The 15,120-nt window shown below is 44.9% G+C and overlaps 1 protein-coding gene across 2 annotated transcripts in view; it reads right to left on the bottom strand.

The window, feature by feature from the left end:
- The window catches only part of ADCY1 (adenylate cyclase 1), a 525,405-nt gene that overhangs the window by 97,857 nt on the left and 412,428 nt on the right, over positions 1-15,120 (bottom strand). For both annotated transcript variants that reach the window (XM_073630633.1, XM_073630634.1), the window contains one exon: positions 13,004-13,088. In XM_073630633.1, coding sequence (XP_073486734.1) covers positions 13,004-13,088 — 85 coding nt within the window. The remainder of the gene's footprint in view (positions 1-13,003; positions 13,089-15,120) is intronic.

Genomic DNA, 15,120 nt, shown 5'->3' with positions numbered 1-15,120 from the left:
TATGGCTAAGTTTTGACTACGTTTACTCGGTTTACCTTTTTTATTATTATTAAACAAGTGTGACTTAACTGTACTTCTGTCTCAGTCTAATTCATGGTTTCTGACAGTAGACGAAGGCCATGAATTCAGAAGATGCAGTCAATCCACTTGTTGGTAATATTTTTTCCAGATTGGATGAGCAGGATCACCGCATGGATCAGCTTGTCATGGCGTTACAAACACTCCTGAGTCGCATGGCTCACCTGGAATCTCCCACTGTGGGTACTCCGGTAAAACCTGTGTTGCACCTGCTGCTGCTCCAGTCTCTGTGCAGGCACCCGCCTCGTGTATTACCTCTATAAGAGGTATGTCTGGTTCCGCTCCGCTTCCCCAGCGATTTGGGGGTGATACAGTCCAATGCAGAGGGTTTCTCAACAAGGTTGAGATTTATTTTGAAATGCTGCCCCAGGCGTATCCCACGGACAGAAGTAAAGTTGGTTTCGTTAAAATCTTTTCTTTCTGAGAGAGCCTTGGCCTGAGCAAACCCTCTACGGGAGAAGCAAAAACCTTTGTCTTGAGTTACCCAGAGTTTGTGGCTTCTTTTAAAAGGGTATTTGACATTCCCGCACTCTCTGCGTCTGCTGCCAAGTGCCTCATGTCCATCAAACAGAGTACGAGAACTGTTGCATTGAATTCCGTACTCTGGCAGCAGAGGTTGCTTAGAAAAATGAGGCCCTCATGGCTGCTTTTTCTCATGGTCTCTCAGATACCATTAAAGATCAGATAGCAGCCAGAGATATAACCACTGAGCTGGAGAAGTTGATCACATTTACCATCCTCATTGATTCCAGACTCAGAGAAAGACTTCCCTTTAAGGAGCGCTTGCGGAAGCCTCCTGTACATTTGTCTCCGAACTTTGCAGTACCACCCTTGCCTCCCTCACCTCATATAACATGACATATAATCACACACATAGGTTGGACTTGATGGACTTCAGCCTCACCTACTATGTAACTATGTAACAGTCCCACAGTGTCCCTGACCCATGGTTTACATCCTCTGCAGCGTTTTCTTGGCTTTGCCAACTATTATCGGAAGTTTATTCAAAACTTCTTGTCTCTGGTCAAGCCCCTGACTGATAGGACCAGAAAAGACAGTAACCCACAGAGTTGGTCTCCTGGAGTCCATTAAGGCCTTTGAGAGTCTCAAGGCTGCCTTTTGTTTCTGCTCCTGTGTTGGCAAATCCTGATCCTACGTTACCTTTTATCCTTGAGGTTAATGCTTCTGAGACAGGAGTTGGCATCCTTCTGTCTCAACGTCCTACCTCTGAGAGCGCTATGCATCCTTGTGGCTACTTTTCCAAGAAATTGTCACCTGCAGAGTGCAATTACGAGATTGGTGATAGAGAGCTGTTAGTGATCATTTTAGCCCTGAAAGATTGGAGACATCCCCTCGAAGGTACCACTGTGCCGGTTCTCATTCTTACTGACCATAATAATCTCACACTCTTGTCCGAGCCTAAACGCCTCTCTCCCGGAAGGGCACGATGGGTTCTTTTCTTGTCAAGTTTCAATTACATTGTCTCATTCTTACCCGGTACTAAGAATGTAAGGGCTGACGCTTTGTCACAACAATTTTCCTCCACTTCCAAGATGGTGTCTGTTCCGGTTCCTGTGATTCCTCCTGATCATATTCTGGCTACGGTTCGCACCAGTCTCACTTCTCCTTTGGGTGACAAAATTTTTGCTGCTCAGGTCCATGCTCCTCCTGAGAAACCTTGTGACCGCTGCTTTGTCCCAGAGAGTCTCTGTACTGCCGTACTCCAGACTTACAATTCTCCCAAGGCAGCTGGCCACCCTGGGAAGAATCAACTCTTTTGGGCCATTTCCTAACAATTCTGGTGACCTAGTCTATGCACTGATGTAATTGCCTTCGTAGCTGCCTGTTCTGTGTGTGCTCAGATTAAGACTTCACGACACCTTCCAGTGGGTCTCCTACAACCCATATGGAGAGAGGTCCTGGACCCACCTGTCTATGGATTTCATTGTGGAGTTACCCAACTCCCAGGGCAACACAGTTAATCTTATGGTGGTTGAACGGTTCTCGAAAATGTCTCATTTTATTCCTCTTAAAAAGTTGCCCACTTCTAAGGAACTGTCTTCCATTTTTGCTTGGGAGATCTTTCGCATACATGGGCTACCGAAGGTGATTGCTTCGGACAGGGGTAGTCAGTTCGTGTCCCGTTTCTGGTGAGCCTTTTGTGCACAGTTGGAATTTCAGCTTGCTTTCTCCTCTGTGTATCACCTGCAGTCTAATGGGGCCACAGAACAAGCCAATCAGTCCTTGGAGCAATTCCTGCGTTGCTATATTTCTGATCATCACAACAACTGGTCAGACCTCTTACCGTGGGCAGAGATTGCTCACAATAGCGCCTTGAATTCTGCTTCCCGATTGTCCTCATTTATGGCGAACTATGGTTTTCAACCTTCCATGTTGCCTGACTCTTTTGTACCGCAGAGGAATTTATTCCTGTGTTAGAGGAGCATCTCCGTGGTCTTCGATCCACTTGGGCACAAGTCCAGGAGGCTTTGTGACATGCACATGATAGGTACAGATTCCATGCTGACTGCAGACGCTTGTCTGTGCCTTCCTACCAGGTTGAGGACAGGGTCTGGCTGTCATCTTGCAACCTCTGACTTCGTGTTCCTGCTCTGAAGTTCGCACCTCGGTTTATTGGGCCTTTCCGTATTCTTCGCAGGATTAACCCAGTGGCTTATGCATTAGACCTTCCTTCTAATATGCGTATCTCAAATGTATTTCATGTTTCCTTATTAAAGCCTTTGGTCTGCAACCGCTTTACCACCTCGGTGCCACATCCTCACCCTGTTCAGGTTGAGAACCATGAGGAGTATGAAGTACAGTCCACTGTTGACTCCCGTAGGTTTCGTGCGCGCATACAGTACCTGGTGCATTGGAAAGGGTATGGTCCAGAGGAACGCTCTTGGGTCCCATCCCCGAACGTACATGCCCCTGTCCTCCTCCGTGATTTCTATAGATGTTTTCCCCTCAAGCCTGGTGGTCCGAGGAGGAGGGGTCGTCGAGGAGGGGGTACTGTCAGGGCTGCGCCCAGCCCTTCCTTTTCTGAGCTGGCCGCTCAGCTGTCGGCTAATTGCCAGCTCCTATCTCTCCACGGTGACTCAGCTGTTGATGATCCTGCTCATCGGTCCTGCCTACTTAAGCCGTCCAGTCCAGATGATCTCTGCCTTCGCCTTGGTCACATCTCTAGAGACGCTCTCCTGTGTTCCTGTTAAAGACTTACTTGGCTGACTTTCCTTCTGGCTCCCTGATGTTTTGGCTTGTCTGACTATCCGTTCCGGTTCCTGAACTCTGGCTATGTTTTGACTATGTTTAATCCGTTTACCTTTTTTTCATTATTATTAAAGAAGTGTGATTTAACTGTACTTCTGTCTCAGTCTGATTCATGGTTTCTTTTTTTTTTTTTTTTTTTTTACAATTAACACGGTTATTTTATTGAGAAGAATGCACATTTACAGATTATGAACATTAATATTACATACGTAAATGTGGGATAAATAACGAAATGGTAACATATTTAAGCATCCTATACAGTACTTCGTGCACCACATAGAAGGGGCATTGAAAAACAGATACCCGCACATCCAGACTATTTAGTGTAGTATAAAAGGATAATACTCATCAGAATTAGTGTTCATTGTTCAGGTGAATCTTCAATTATTTCATTGCATGTGGCTGCATTCGCCAGCCAGGAGTCCCAAATTTTCCCATATTTGGCCAGGCAGCCTCTATGAATATAAAGTTCTTTTTTGTAGGGTAATACGCTGTTAATAGCGGAGATCCACTCCTGTAATGTAGGTGGATTGGCCTTCATCCTCTTTCTTGCTATAAGTAGCCTAGCTATGAACAGGGACTCTTGTAAAAATAGAATATGAAATTTACCTGAGTCGGGATCTGGGAATATTCCCAGTATACATTGTTTAGGGCATAGTGTCAAGGGAGACCCCATCTCATTGTGTATAAACTTTACTATATGTGACCAGTAACCTTGCATTGCAGGGCAGGACCAAATAAGGTGAAAGAAGGAACCAGAAGGGCTATCACATCTGGGACACAGTGGATTGTGGTCAGGTCTATATTTGGTCAGTCGAAGGGGAGTCAAATAAGATCTGTGTAGTATGTAAAGTTGCATGAGCCGGTCTGAGAGCCTAGTGGAGACCTTTCTACAAGTGTCTAATGCACCCTCCCATTCATCATCCTCCAGCCCCCCACATCGCCAGCCCAACGATCCTTCAATCTGCAGGCAAGTTTTGTCACTGTAGGGCGAAGGAGAGTATTATAGAATACTGAAATAATAATATTGAGGGGTCTTGTCCTATTATTATGCCCAAGATGTCTAAATGGTCTAAGTTAGGAGAATCATTGTGAAATTGAGCCTGGAGAGCGTGGCGGAGCTGGAGGTAACGGAAGTGCATGGAATTACTGAGATTAAATTCTTACTTTAACTGCTGAAATGATTGTAGGATATTACCACAGTAAACATTCAACAGATATACCACTCCCTGTGCAATCCATAGGCTGTGGTCTGGTAAGAGTAGCAGTTCTCTCAGGCCTGGATTATGCCAAAGTGGTGTATGTGAGTGCGTCACTGGCGTTTGCAGTCGATGTCTCACTACTGCCAGATTTTACAGTGGTGGTATAGCAGCCCCCCGCGGCTGCCTAATGTCCAGGGATCTGTCGGTTCTCTGAAAAGGATTTGGAAGGGGTGGGTGTATAATTGAGTGTAAGGGGAGCATACTAGGGCCAAATAGCGATCTTTATCATATTTGTCTATATAGTATAAGTGGGATAATTGTGCTGCCAGATAGTATAAGTTAAAGTCTGGAAGTGCTGTGCCCCCCAAATCTGTGGGGTTATTCAGCACCTGCCAAGACAATTTGTGTCGGTTTGTGCCCCACACAAAAGAATTAAGGATAGCTTCAATGGATTTAAAAATTCTAAGTAGAAGATATCCCGGGCCATGCCATAATACATAAAGGAATTTAGGGAGTAGTATCATTTTTATTAAATTTACTCGGCCCATTACTCCTAGGGGTAACTTGGCCCATGTCTGAGTTTTAGTTTTCAGGGTAGCAATCAGAGGTTCTATGTTTAATCTGACATACTCTTTTGGGGAACGGGTAATGACTATACCTAAGTATTTCATAGAGCTAACCCGAAGAAGAGGAGAGGATGCTTGGGATTCTGTGGGGGGACCTATATCTATGGGAAGGACCTGAGACTTGTCCCAATTTATTTTTAGTCCCGAATAATTACCAAATGTTTATATTACATTAAGAGCAGTCTCAAGCGAGGGGCCAGCGTCTGTCAGATACAACATATAGTCAGCGTATAAGCGCAACGTTTCCACCAAATTCCCGAATCGCAACCCTTTAATTCCCGTGTGGGAGTGCAATGAGGATGCAAGGGGCTCCACTGCCAGGGCATATAGAAGAGGGGATAGGGAACATCCCTGGTGCGTACCCCTTGAAAGGGGGAAGGCACCAGAGACCCTCCCGTTGACCAACACCCTGGCGCTGGGGTTTTGATATAGGAGTCGGATCCACCTGACAAAGTTGGGTGCAAATCCAAACCGCGCCAAGCATGCCCAGAGGTAATCCCACTCAACTGAGTCGAACGCCTTTGCGGCGTCAAGAGACACCACGACTCTGGATCCCATCTGGTCATGCTTGGCTTGTAGGTTCATGTATAATCTACGGAGATTATATGTGGTGTTCTTTGCGGGCATGAACCCCGTCTGGTCCAGATGGATCAGGGTAAGAATGACTTTATTTAGGCGCAATGCCAAGATCTTGGCCAAGATTTTAATGTCCAACTGAAGTAGGGATATGGGACGATAGGATTCGGGAAGTTCTACGTTTTTGCCTGGTATAGGTATAAGTACTATATAGGCCTCGCACATGGACTTAGGCAGGGAGCCAGATTTGAATATATGTGAAAATAACTAGTGTAATCTGGGGACCAGGGCATCGTTATATGTTGTGTAGAATTCTAGAGGAAGGCCATCTGACCCGGGTGCGTTGGAGGGGTTAAGGTGAGACATTGCCTCTACTATGTCATCTTCAGTGACAGGGGCTTCCAGTAACTGAACTTGTGATTCAGTAAGCGTGGGAAGATCTATGCCAGCTAGGAGTGTCTCCACTTCCTCTCTGGGGTTGTTAGTAGAGGAAGAATACAGGGATGCGAAAAAGAGCGGAACTCCCCAGCCACCATATCAGGATCAGAAATCAGTATATCCTTAGTGTCGCGAAGAGACACCACCATAGGTGGTCTGTGATCCATATGAGCCAGGTAGGTAAGGAGACGTCCCGCCCGTTCCCCACACTCATACATTCTCTGCTTACAGTAGAATATTTTTCTCTCTGCTTTTTCAAAGTGGAGACTATTTACCACTCTGGTTTGTAGTTTTAGTTGATCAGCCGTGGATGGTGAAGGGTTGTCAGTGAACTTTTTCTCAATATCCATTAGAGATTGTTCCGCTACTCTAATCGCTTGGGAGGAGGACTTCCTATACCTGGCTATGTGCTGGGCTAGCATCATGCGAGCGTGGGATTTGAAGGAATCCCAGACAACAACGAATGGTGCTGAGCCCCTGTTGGTTTGAAAAAAGAAATTCCATTCATTACCCATTTCCAATATGTCAGGAACCACTGACAACCAGAAGGGGTTGAGTTTCCAGGAGTAAGTTGTGGGGGGGGGATCCAACTCAGCTGGAAGTTCAGCCCAACAGGGAACGTGATCAGAGAGTATGCAGGGGTTGAAACCTACCTCTCCAAGTATTGGGAGAAGAGAGCGAGATATCAAAATTAGGTCTATTCGTGACATAGAATTATGTGATGCCGAGAAAAAGGAAAACGCCTTATCGTTAGGGTGGCGATGTCTCCACGTGTCAATTAGGGAAAGTTCAGTAAAAAATTTGCCAAATCTAGTATGTGGATGGGAGGGATAGTCAGGGGGTGTCAGCGTCAGTTTGTCCAGTTCCCTATTAGCTACATTATTAAAATCCCCCAACCAGATTGCCGGGACAGTGGGAAATTGGGACATAAAGTAAAGTATAGAGCTTGCATTAATACTGCGAATTGAAAAGGGGGAGGTATGTAGATTGCCATTATAAGAAGTTCCAGGCCATGTACTTTAGCGTGCAAAAATAAAAATCTCCCCTGAGGGTCAGATTTAAGTGTCAATAAGGTGAATTGTACTGTTTTGGCCACCAATATAGCAACTCCTCTAGAGTTAGCAGTATGGGGGGCCTGGTAAAGCCATCCCACCCAGGGCTTCTTCAGGGTCACCATTAATTGGCCTGTAAGATGTGTCTCCACCAGGACCATAAGGTCTGCACACTGAGCCTTGAGGTACGCTAGGACTTAATTTCTTTAAGGCTTAGCTCTAATACCCCTTACATTCCATGTAATACATTTTACCGTAGGCATAGTGCGGCTGGATGTCTATCAGTGTTTCCGGTATCCCAGGCCCACCGCTGGCCGCCACGAAGCGCCCCATATAAGGGAGGACCCGCAACGCCGTCCGAAAGGCCCAGGACAGCAGGGACAGGATAATAGTGTGTGACACGCCAGGGCCCACAACCCGCAGGGCACCCGGTAACATTTTCAATGTTGCCAATCAAATACCTGCAAATAAAGCACCTCTCAACATAAATGAACTGCAAAGTTTTAAACCAACCATAGAACATTAACATGTTAAAAACTAACACACTGAACCGTGCAGGCAAACAGCGCCCCGGGTAGCCTTCCCGGGTGTTCCGCTGAGACTGGACAGACCAGGGAAACAAAACTTGTGCAAAATACCTAACGTTACAATTGGTATAGAAAAGAGCAGGGCCCACAAGGGCTCCCGAAACTAGGTGGTCAGTTATACTCTGCAAAACAGGCAGCAGCATGAGGAGTAAGACTCCCCGTCTGATATCTCCAGGATCACAAGCATGCGGGAAACAAGAAGATATATGGATTTGAGTCAGCATCCCGAGAGTCATTGCGGGCAGTAGCTTGCCAATAGAGCGGAGTGTTTGGAGCGATTATCATTGTCCATCACCAAGGAGTAAAAAAATTAAACAGGGAAACAAAATATGAACAAGGGGAAAAAACCAAGGTGGGAAAGCTTGGCAAGATGGGGTATAACCAAAAACAGAGAAAGAAGGCAAGTGAGGGGCAGGGGCAACACAAAAATCACCAATCAGATCAGGCAGAGTGGGGCACACAGTACCTTTATATGAAATAGAGCAGGCCGGTTGATGAAATTGGAAGTCCCTTACAATCTTCACCACATCAGGGATCAGTCACCAATTGGTATCGGTCGGCTGTGTCTTTAGGTGGGTGCGCGGTGGAGCATTGCTCTTTTCTCCAACTAAGCAAACACAGCTTCCGGCGCATCGAAGAAGTGTGCCCCATCTTCCCCAATGACACGGAGTCTGGCGGGAAAGAGCATTGCATATGAGTAGTGGCGGATCCTCAACTGCCAATTGGCTTCGGTGAACAGCGCCCTCTTTTTCTGAACTTCTGCCGAGAAGTCTGGAAAAACTCTAATCTCGCCGTTCTTGAAAGGAATGTTGCCCTTTAGTCTGGTGAGGCGGAGGACAGCATCACGGTCGCGAAAGTTCAGCATTTTAGCAATAAAGGTCCGGGGAGGCGCACCTGGAGGAAGGGGTTTGGCAGCTAGCCTGTGAGCCTGTTCCACAACGAATGATGTGGAGAATTTCGGCCCTCCCAAATGTAGTTGTGAGGAGATTTTCCACGCGGCTGATGCGGGTCTCTGCCTCTGTAACCCGGTCTCTAAGCTTTTGTAAATCTTGACGGATTAGAGACACATCCACCTTCACCTCCTCAATCCTGCCTGTTAACGTGCTCTTGCAGTCCGAAATTGCTTCCAGCACACGGGCAGTTTCATCTGCGGCTGAGTCCACAGGAGAGGGTGAGTCAGCGCCATTTTCTTCAGAGGCCCCTTTTTCCTGTCGCTTTTTTCGGTGGTGACATGCTGTCTATTGTCCCTGGATGTCAGTGGACACAGTTGTGGGGTGTAACCCATAGTAATTGCCCCAGGATATGTAATGACGGATTTTTAGCAAGCGGAGCTCCCGTTCAGTGCTCCTCACACCATGCCGTCCCAGGCCATGCCCCCCTGATTCATGGTTTCTGACAATTTCTCATTATCATTCCTGACTTCCACAGTTGCTAGGGTAAATGGCACACTTCCCTTAGTGTTCACCCCTGTCCTAGCTGACTACAATACCACACTTACACCACTGTGCACTGACAATGCTTCATTAGCTTTATATGACCCTGCTGTTTCAGCCGGTCGCATTAACCCCTTATTTAACACAGCATTTTTACTCTCATCATTGGGCAACATATTATCAGCTTTAGATTTAACACTTGCCTCCCCACTGAACAGGGCACTGCAGCAAGGCAAGTCCTTTTTAGCACAAACAGGGGATCTCCCATTTGGGGTCACTTCTACTACTGTGTGCACAGTCACATAGTCAGTCTTTCTCACCCAGTCTGCAGTCTTGAAATCACAGCCGTTGTTGCGGGCAACCGCTCTCCTCTTGAACTTCCGGTCAGCCTGTTGCTCTCTCCTGCTGTATTTCCCCATGCGGTCACAGGGTGTAATGACAGACTCTTGGGCATCCCAGTCCTCTTTGTGGGAATAGTGAGCCACCTCTTCATAGCAGCCCCACCATCCAGACAACACTTCATTGGTTGCTATGGGAGACCACACTCTCCCTGCATAACTTCTCCAGCCCTCTCCAACTGGGTGTAACGGTTCCTTTTGAGCCCACCAGCAAGGACTCTCATCAGAATCATTCCACTATCCACCATAGATCTCACGGATGACCTTGGCTTTGTTGCTATGGGCAACAACATCCATTTTTGTAGTAAAAGAAACACAGTTCCTTCAGAATTTTTTTTTGCCGTACTGTCTCCTTAAGGCCGAGACATAGCGCGTCACTTTGCTTCACACAGCAAAAGCAACACACACACCGTCTCTTGACACTCACGGTTTCCGGCATGCGAGGATCTGGACCAGCATCATCACAAGTGCCCGCATCCTCCACCAATTGTAAGATATTGGAGTGATTTAACTCAAGTGGTGCATGCAGTTTCCAGAAACGTGCCACTCCAGACTGCGTTTTTTAAGGGCATGGCAGCCCACTTTTATTTAAAGAAAACAAAAAAGTTCAAACAAACAGTAATCTTTCCTCGCAGGGGGTTCCACCATCACTGTATAAACACAAACTTCAGCCTCCTGGCTTACTCACTGTCAGCTTCGTGCTGTTCGGTCACAGGCCACAACTGCATGCTACAGAGGTGCACACACAGGCTGCCACCTGCAGCCTTAGACTCCAAGACCTCCTGTCTCTTTCTTCTGGAGCTGTCTCCTACTGGGACCCTCCCAACCTCCTAGACTAGGCTTCCTGTCTGCCAGGCTGAGCTGTCTCCAAGTCTGAGCCCTGAGCTCTATCCCTGGGATGAATATAAATCCAGCCCACAGGTGTGTAATTGGCATGCCTGCTTCAGCCACAATCAGGTGTACTGCTAATCCACAGCTTGACACAGGGTTGCCTCTCCATAATATATCAATATATATATATATATATATATATATATATATATATATATATAAAATGTAAAAAATTTCACAGAAAAGTGGCTTAAATGTATCTTTACTTAGCAGCTACCTAAAGCGGAATGAAACCATTCTGTCCTTTGCAGCCATCTTAGCCTCTATATGATCTACAGTTGCCATGGTGCTGCATATGTGATAAGCTATGACACCAGCAAAATGGCTTGATAGTTCGGTTGAGAGTTAACATAAGCACACTAGTAAATGTGACGGTTATTATTCAAGGCATGCCTTGAATGTAACTGTTTGGTAGATTGTGTAGCAGAACTGAAGGCATTTTCCTATAACTTGCAAGTATGTAGGCTATTTATCACATAAGAGACATGCATGTCTCTTGTGTAAATAAATACACCTGTCTGCCTGCTTGCAGTATTCTGCAGTCATCTTGCGCCGGCCAATGAAGATGACTGAAGACTGACACTCTGGGGGAAGATGCTGTCAGTGGCAAGGGACACCTCCCGGACTTTGAATGTTAGAAAGAAGGTGGGTATTGCTTTTCCAATCCATGTTCATTTTGATGAACATCAAACTCTAGGTACATTTTTGTCACAAGTTATGCTAGCGACATTTTCAAAAAGGGGGAAGGAGAGCAAGCTGGAACATTTCATTCCATTGATCAGTATGTGAACCCAACACTTCAAAGAGTGCTCAGTTATGTTTTAGGGACCGTGGAGCATACAAGATAAGCCATTACCATCTTGTACATCCACTATCTATGGCTCTAGACCAGCACCTGTGACCACAGCATGAAGAAATTACTCATAAATTAATGTTAATGTTTTTATGGTGCTGAAGGAGCAGCAATGTTTCCAGGAAGGGACAGGGGCAGTTCTACTTGCAACTAGAGGTGGTAGGTGTAAGAAACAAAGAGCCACTCACCAATCAGGTCACCCATGACAGAAAACTTTATTTAAGCAAATAGCTACGCCGTGAGTACCCACCTGAAGTGGTTCTCAGGTGGGGACTCACAGCGTACCTATTTGGTTCAATAAAGATTTTAACTTTGAGTGACATCATCGGTGTGTGGTGCTTCAATCTTTTGCATTGACACACTGAGTGGGGAATGAGATCCTACGGCTGGCAGCTTGGTTCACAGCTGAAGAGAATTCTGGAATTTGGAGTGGTGTGGTTGACTTTCATAAAGTTCCAAAACTTCCCTAATTAGGCTTTTGAAGCAACAGTTTAAATGTATGGCTTATCCAGGAGACACCTCTCTGTTTATTGTTAACAGTGCACCCATCCCTCTACAAACCCTCAAGTATGCAGCTTGCCATGCCTGGCCTCCATGATCTCCCACTCCTTTTTGCAATATCAGGCGCATGTGAGAAATCTTACTGACTATAGGTTATGTTCCTTGTGCTGATTTTTGTGTTTCTTTTCTTGGCTGAACTTGGGTCTTAGAATTGTTTAAATGAACAAAAATATTTGTATGGGTGGTCTACAACATTAAACAAACATATGACAAACAAATAATGATGAATAAAGTATGAATTCTGATTTGACCATCAATAATCAATTTTGTAAAAGCAAAATGACTTTTAATATAAAAACTCCTCACTAGAAACTTGTGCTCCATTCCAGCACAGTGGCTAAACATAATTAAGTGTTCCCAGGGCATATACAGTATGGCATATGTGTATGGCCTATAAAAAAAAAGTCTGCCAAAAGTTTGGTTAAAGTGTTACTAAACCCACTACAGTAAAATCAGTCTGTATAAGCAGCCAACCATGCTTGTTATACTCACGGTGGAAATTAAGGGGTAATCCTTTGCATTGTGGAAAAAGGCTGTTTGATCCTGGCTTTGATCTCTGATCCTCCCCTCCTTCCACTGTCCCCTAATAATTTCCTGATGACACAGAGTCTATGGAGTCACTTTGCACATGCTCAGTTTGGTGTGTATTGCTAGAGAGGTTTTCTTTTTTCTTGGGAGTGCGCATGTGTCTTGCTGTCTCATAGGACATTCAGAAAACTTCTACAAGTTTTAACCAGTGCTTGAATGGACACTGATAGAAGTCACAAGACTGCTATATACTGCTGATGAGAAAAGGTATTTAGCAGTTCATATTTACTAAAGTAATTGCATTTCCATGTTCTGTGTACTGTAGGAGACCAGATATAGTGAATGTAGGGTCCTGTGTTTAGTAACACTTGAGGGGGGGTCAGTCTGTTGTCATATATATCTCCATATAAGGAAAACAAAAGCAGTCATAGTACTTACAATACACATAAAATGATTTTACATTTCAATTACAGTCTTTAAGTTTAGTCATAAAGAAATATTTTTTTTTACCTGCACTCGTGTGACATGTAAGTACATAATACACGCCACTAGGAAGCATATGCAGAACACCAGGAGGACAAGGACAATAGTGCTTCTGAAAAAAGAAACCGTATATTAAATTATCCACAGGCAATGCTTTAAAAGACTTTACAGGTTACAAGTTTAGAGTTAAACAGGAGGTCTGGCGCTAAAATGATTGCTCTCGCTCTGACATTTGTGTGATGACTCACATGTGTAGTGCGAACACTGTTTACATATGCGTGTGGCCCTATGTATATATACTACATAGCATTTGCGTGTGAGCATAGGGGGCACTTTTAATACTTATTTAATTTAAGTGTATTTTTACACTGTTTCTTTATTTTTGATTCAGCATAATTGCTATCACAAGAAAAGCCCACTTTAAAATAATACTCTCGCCTAGCAGTAAGAAGGGTTGCTGGTTCGAATCCCAACCACAACACTACCTGCCTGGAGTTTGCATGTTCTCCCTGTGCCTGCGTGGGTTTCCTCCGGGTACTCCGGTTTCCTCCCACACTCCAAAGACATGCTGGTAGGTTAATTGGATCCTGTCTAAATTGTCCCTAGTATGTATAAATGTGAGTTAGGGACCTTAGATTGTAAGCTCCTTGAGGGTAGGGACTGATGTGAATGTACAATGTATATGTAAAGCGCTGCGTAAATTGACTGCGCTATATAAGTACCTGAAATAAATAAATAAATAAATAAATAAATAATGGGGCCCCCAGATATGACATATACGAACCTAGGACTCCTTGCTGGTTTGTTTGCAAACAGAAGATGGCTGTGAATCTGTCATTTGTTGTGGTAGCACTACAGCTGCAAAATGACTGACATCTGTTGTAAATAAACCAGCAGGAAATCCTGCGTGATATAAGTGATCAAATATGGCCATCTGGTCAAGGACATCCGCCAGGATCCCTGATTGGTTTGTTTAGCACAGTGGCTTACTGGTTAGCACTTCTATCTCACAGCCCTAGGGTAATTGGTTTAAATCGCAAGCAGGAAACTACCAGCATGGAGTTTTCATGTGTTCCCTGTTTTCCCTGGTTACTTCTGTTCCCACCCACATGTAAAAATCATGCTGGCAGGTTATTGGCTTCTATCTAAAAGTTGTGTGTGTAAGCATGCATGCGGGGTAGGAGACTTAGATTATATGCTCCTCGAGAACAAGAACTAACCTGTATGTACAATACGTAATGTGCTGCCTAAATTGTTGATGCTATATAATTACCTGTAATAAATACATTTTTTTTTTTACAAATAGCAAGCAGCCAGGGATGTCATTTTGCAGCAGGAATGCAAAGGGTTGACATTGTTGGGTAGGGGATAATCATGGTGGTGTGAAAACAACATTGGGCGGAAGGGCAATAGGGTAGTTTCCTGCTTGCGATTTAAACCAATTACCCTAGGGCTGTGAGATAAAAGTGCTAACCAGTAAGCTACTGTGCTAAACAAACCAGTCAGGGATCCTGGTGGATGTCCTTGACCAGATGGCCATATTTGCACCCAAAAGGGATGGGGGGGGGGGGGCTTAGTCCCCCTTGTACTATGCCTTTACCTTTTTTTGTTAATGTAAATAATAATAAAAAACACCCACACTGTGAAAAAAGTCCTTTATTAAACAAACTAAACCATGCCCCCAATACAAACTCAACATCAATCACATCTTTCAGTGATGTAAATGCTCATAATTTTTTTTTATTCTTTACATTAACAAAAAAGGTAAAGGCGTAGTACAAGGGGGACTAAGCCTCCCCCCATCCCTTTTGGGGGACAAGATGTGGGGATGTGGCCCTTGTCTTCTCAACATTGGGGAAAAGGCACCTTGCAAGGGGTGGGGGGCTTTGCTGTCTCCCCTTTATAAGGTACCCTCCCAATATTGAAGGCTTACGGCCTTGAATGGTTTAAGAGGGGGCTCATTCTCACTGACCCCCTCTTTCCTTGTCACCTAGGCTGTATGCCTGAATAAGGATCTTAATAATTTTTAGGGGGACCTCATGTCAGTTTTTTTAAAGGGACAGTAGCCATTTCTGTTTAAAACTTAGTCAATGACATCATCCAGGATCCCCTGGCAGTTTGTTTACAAATCACCACTAAATGAC

Source organism: Aquarana catesbeiana, linkage group LG05 (genome assembly GCF_042186555.1).
Source record: "Aquarana catesbeiana isolate 2022-GZ linkage group LG05, ASM4218655v1, whole genome shotgun sequence".
NCBI lineage: Eukaryota > Metazoa > Chordata > Amphibia > Anura > Ranidae > Aquarana > Aquarana catesbeiana.
This window is presented reverse-complemented; position numbering and strand designations above follow the sequence as displayed.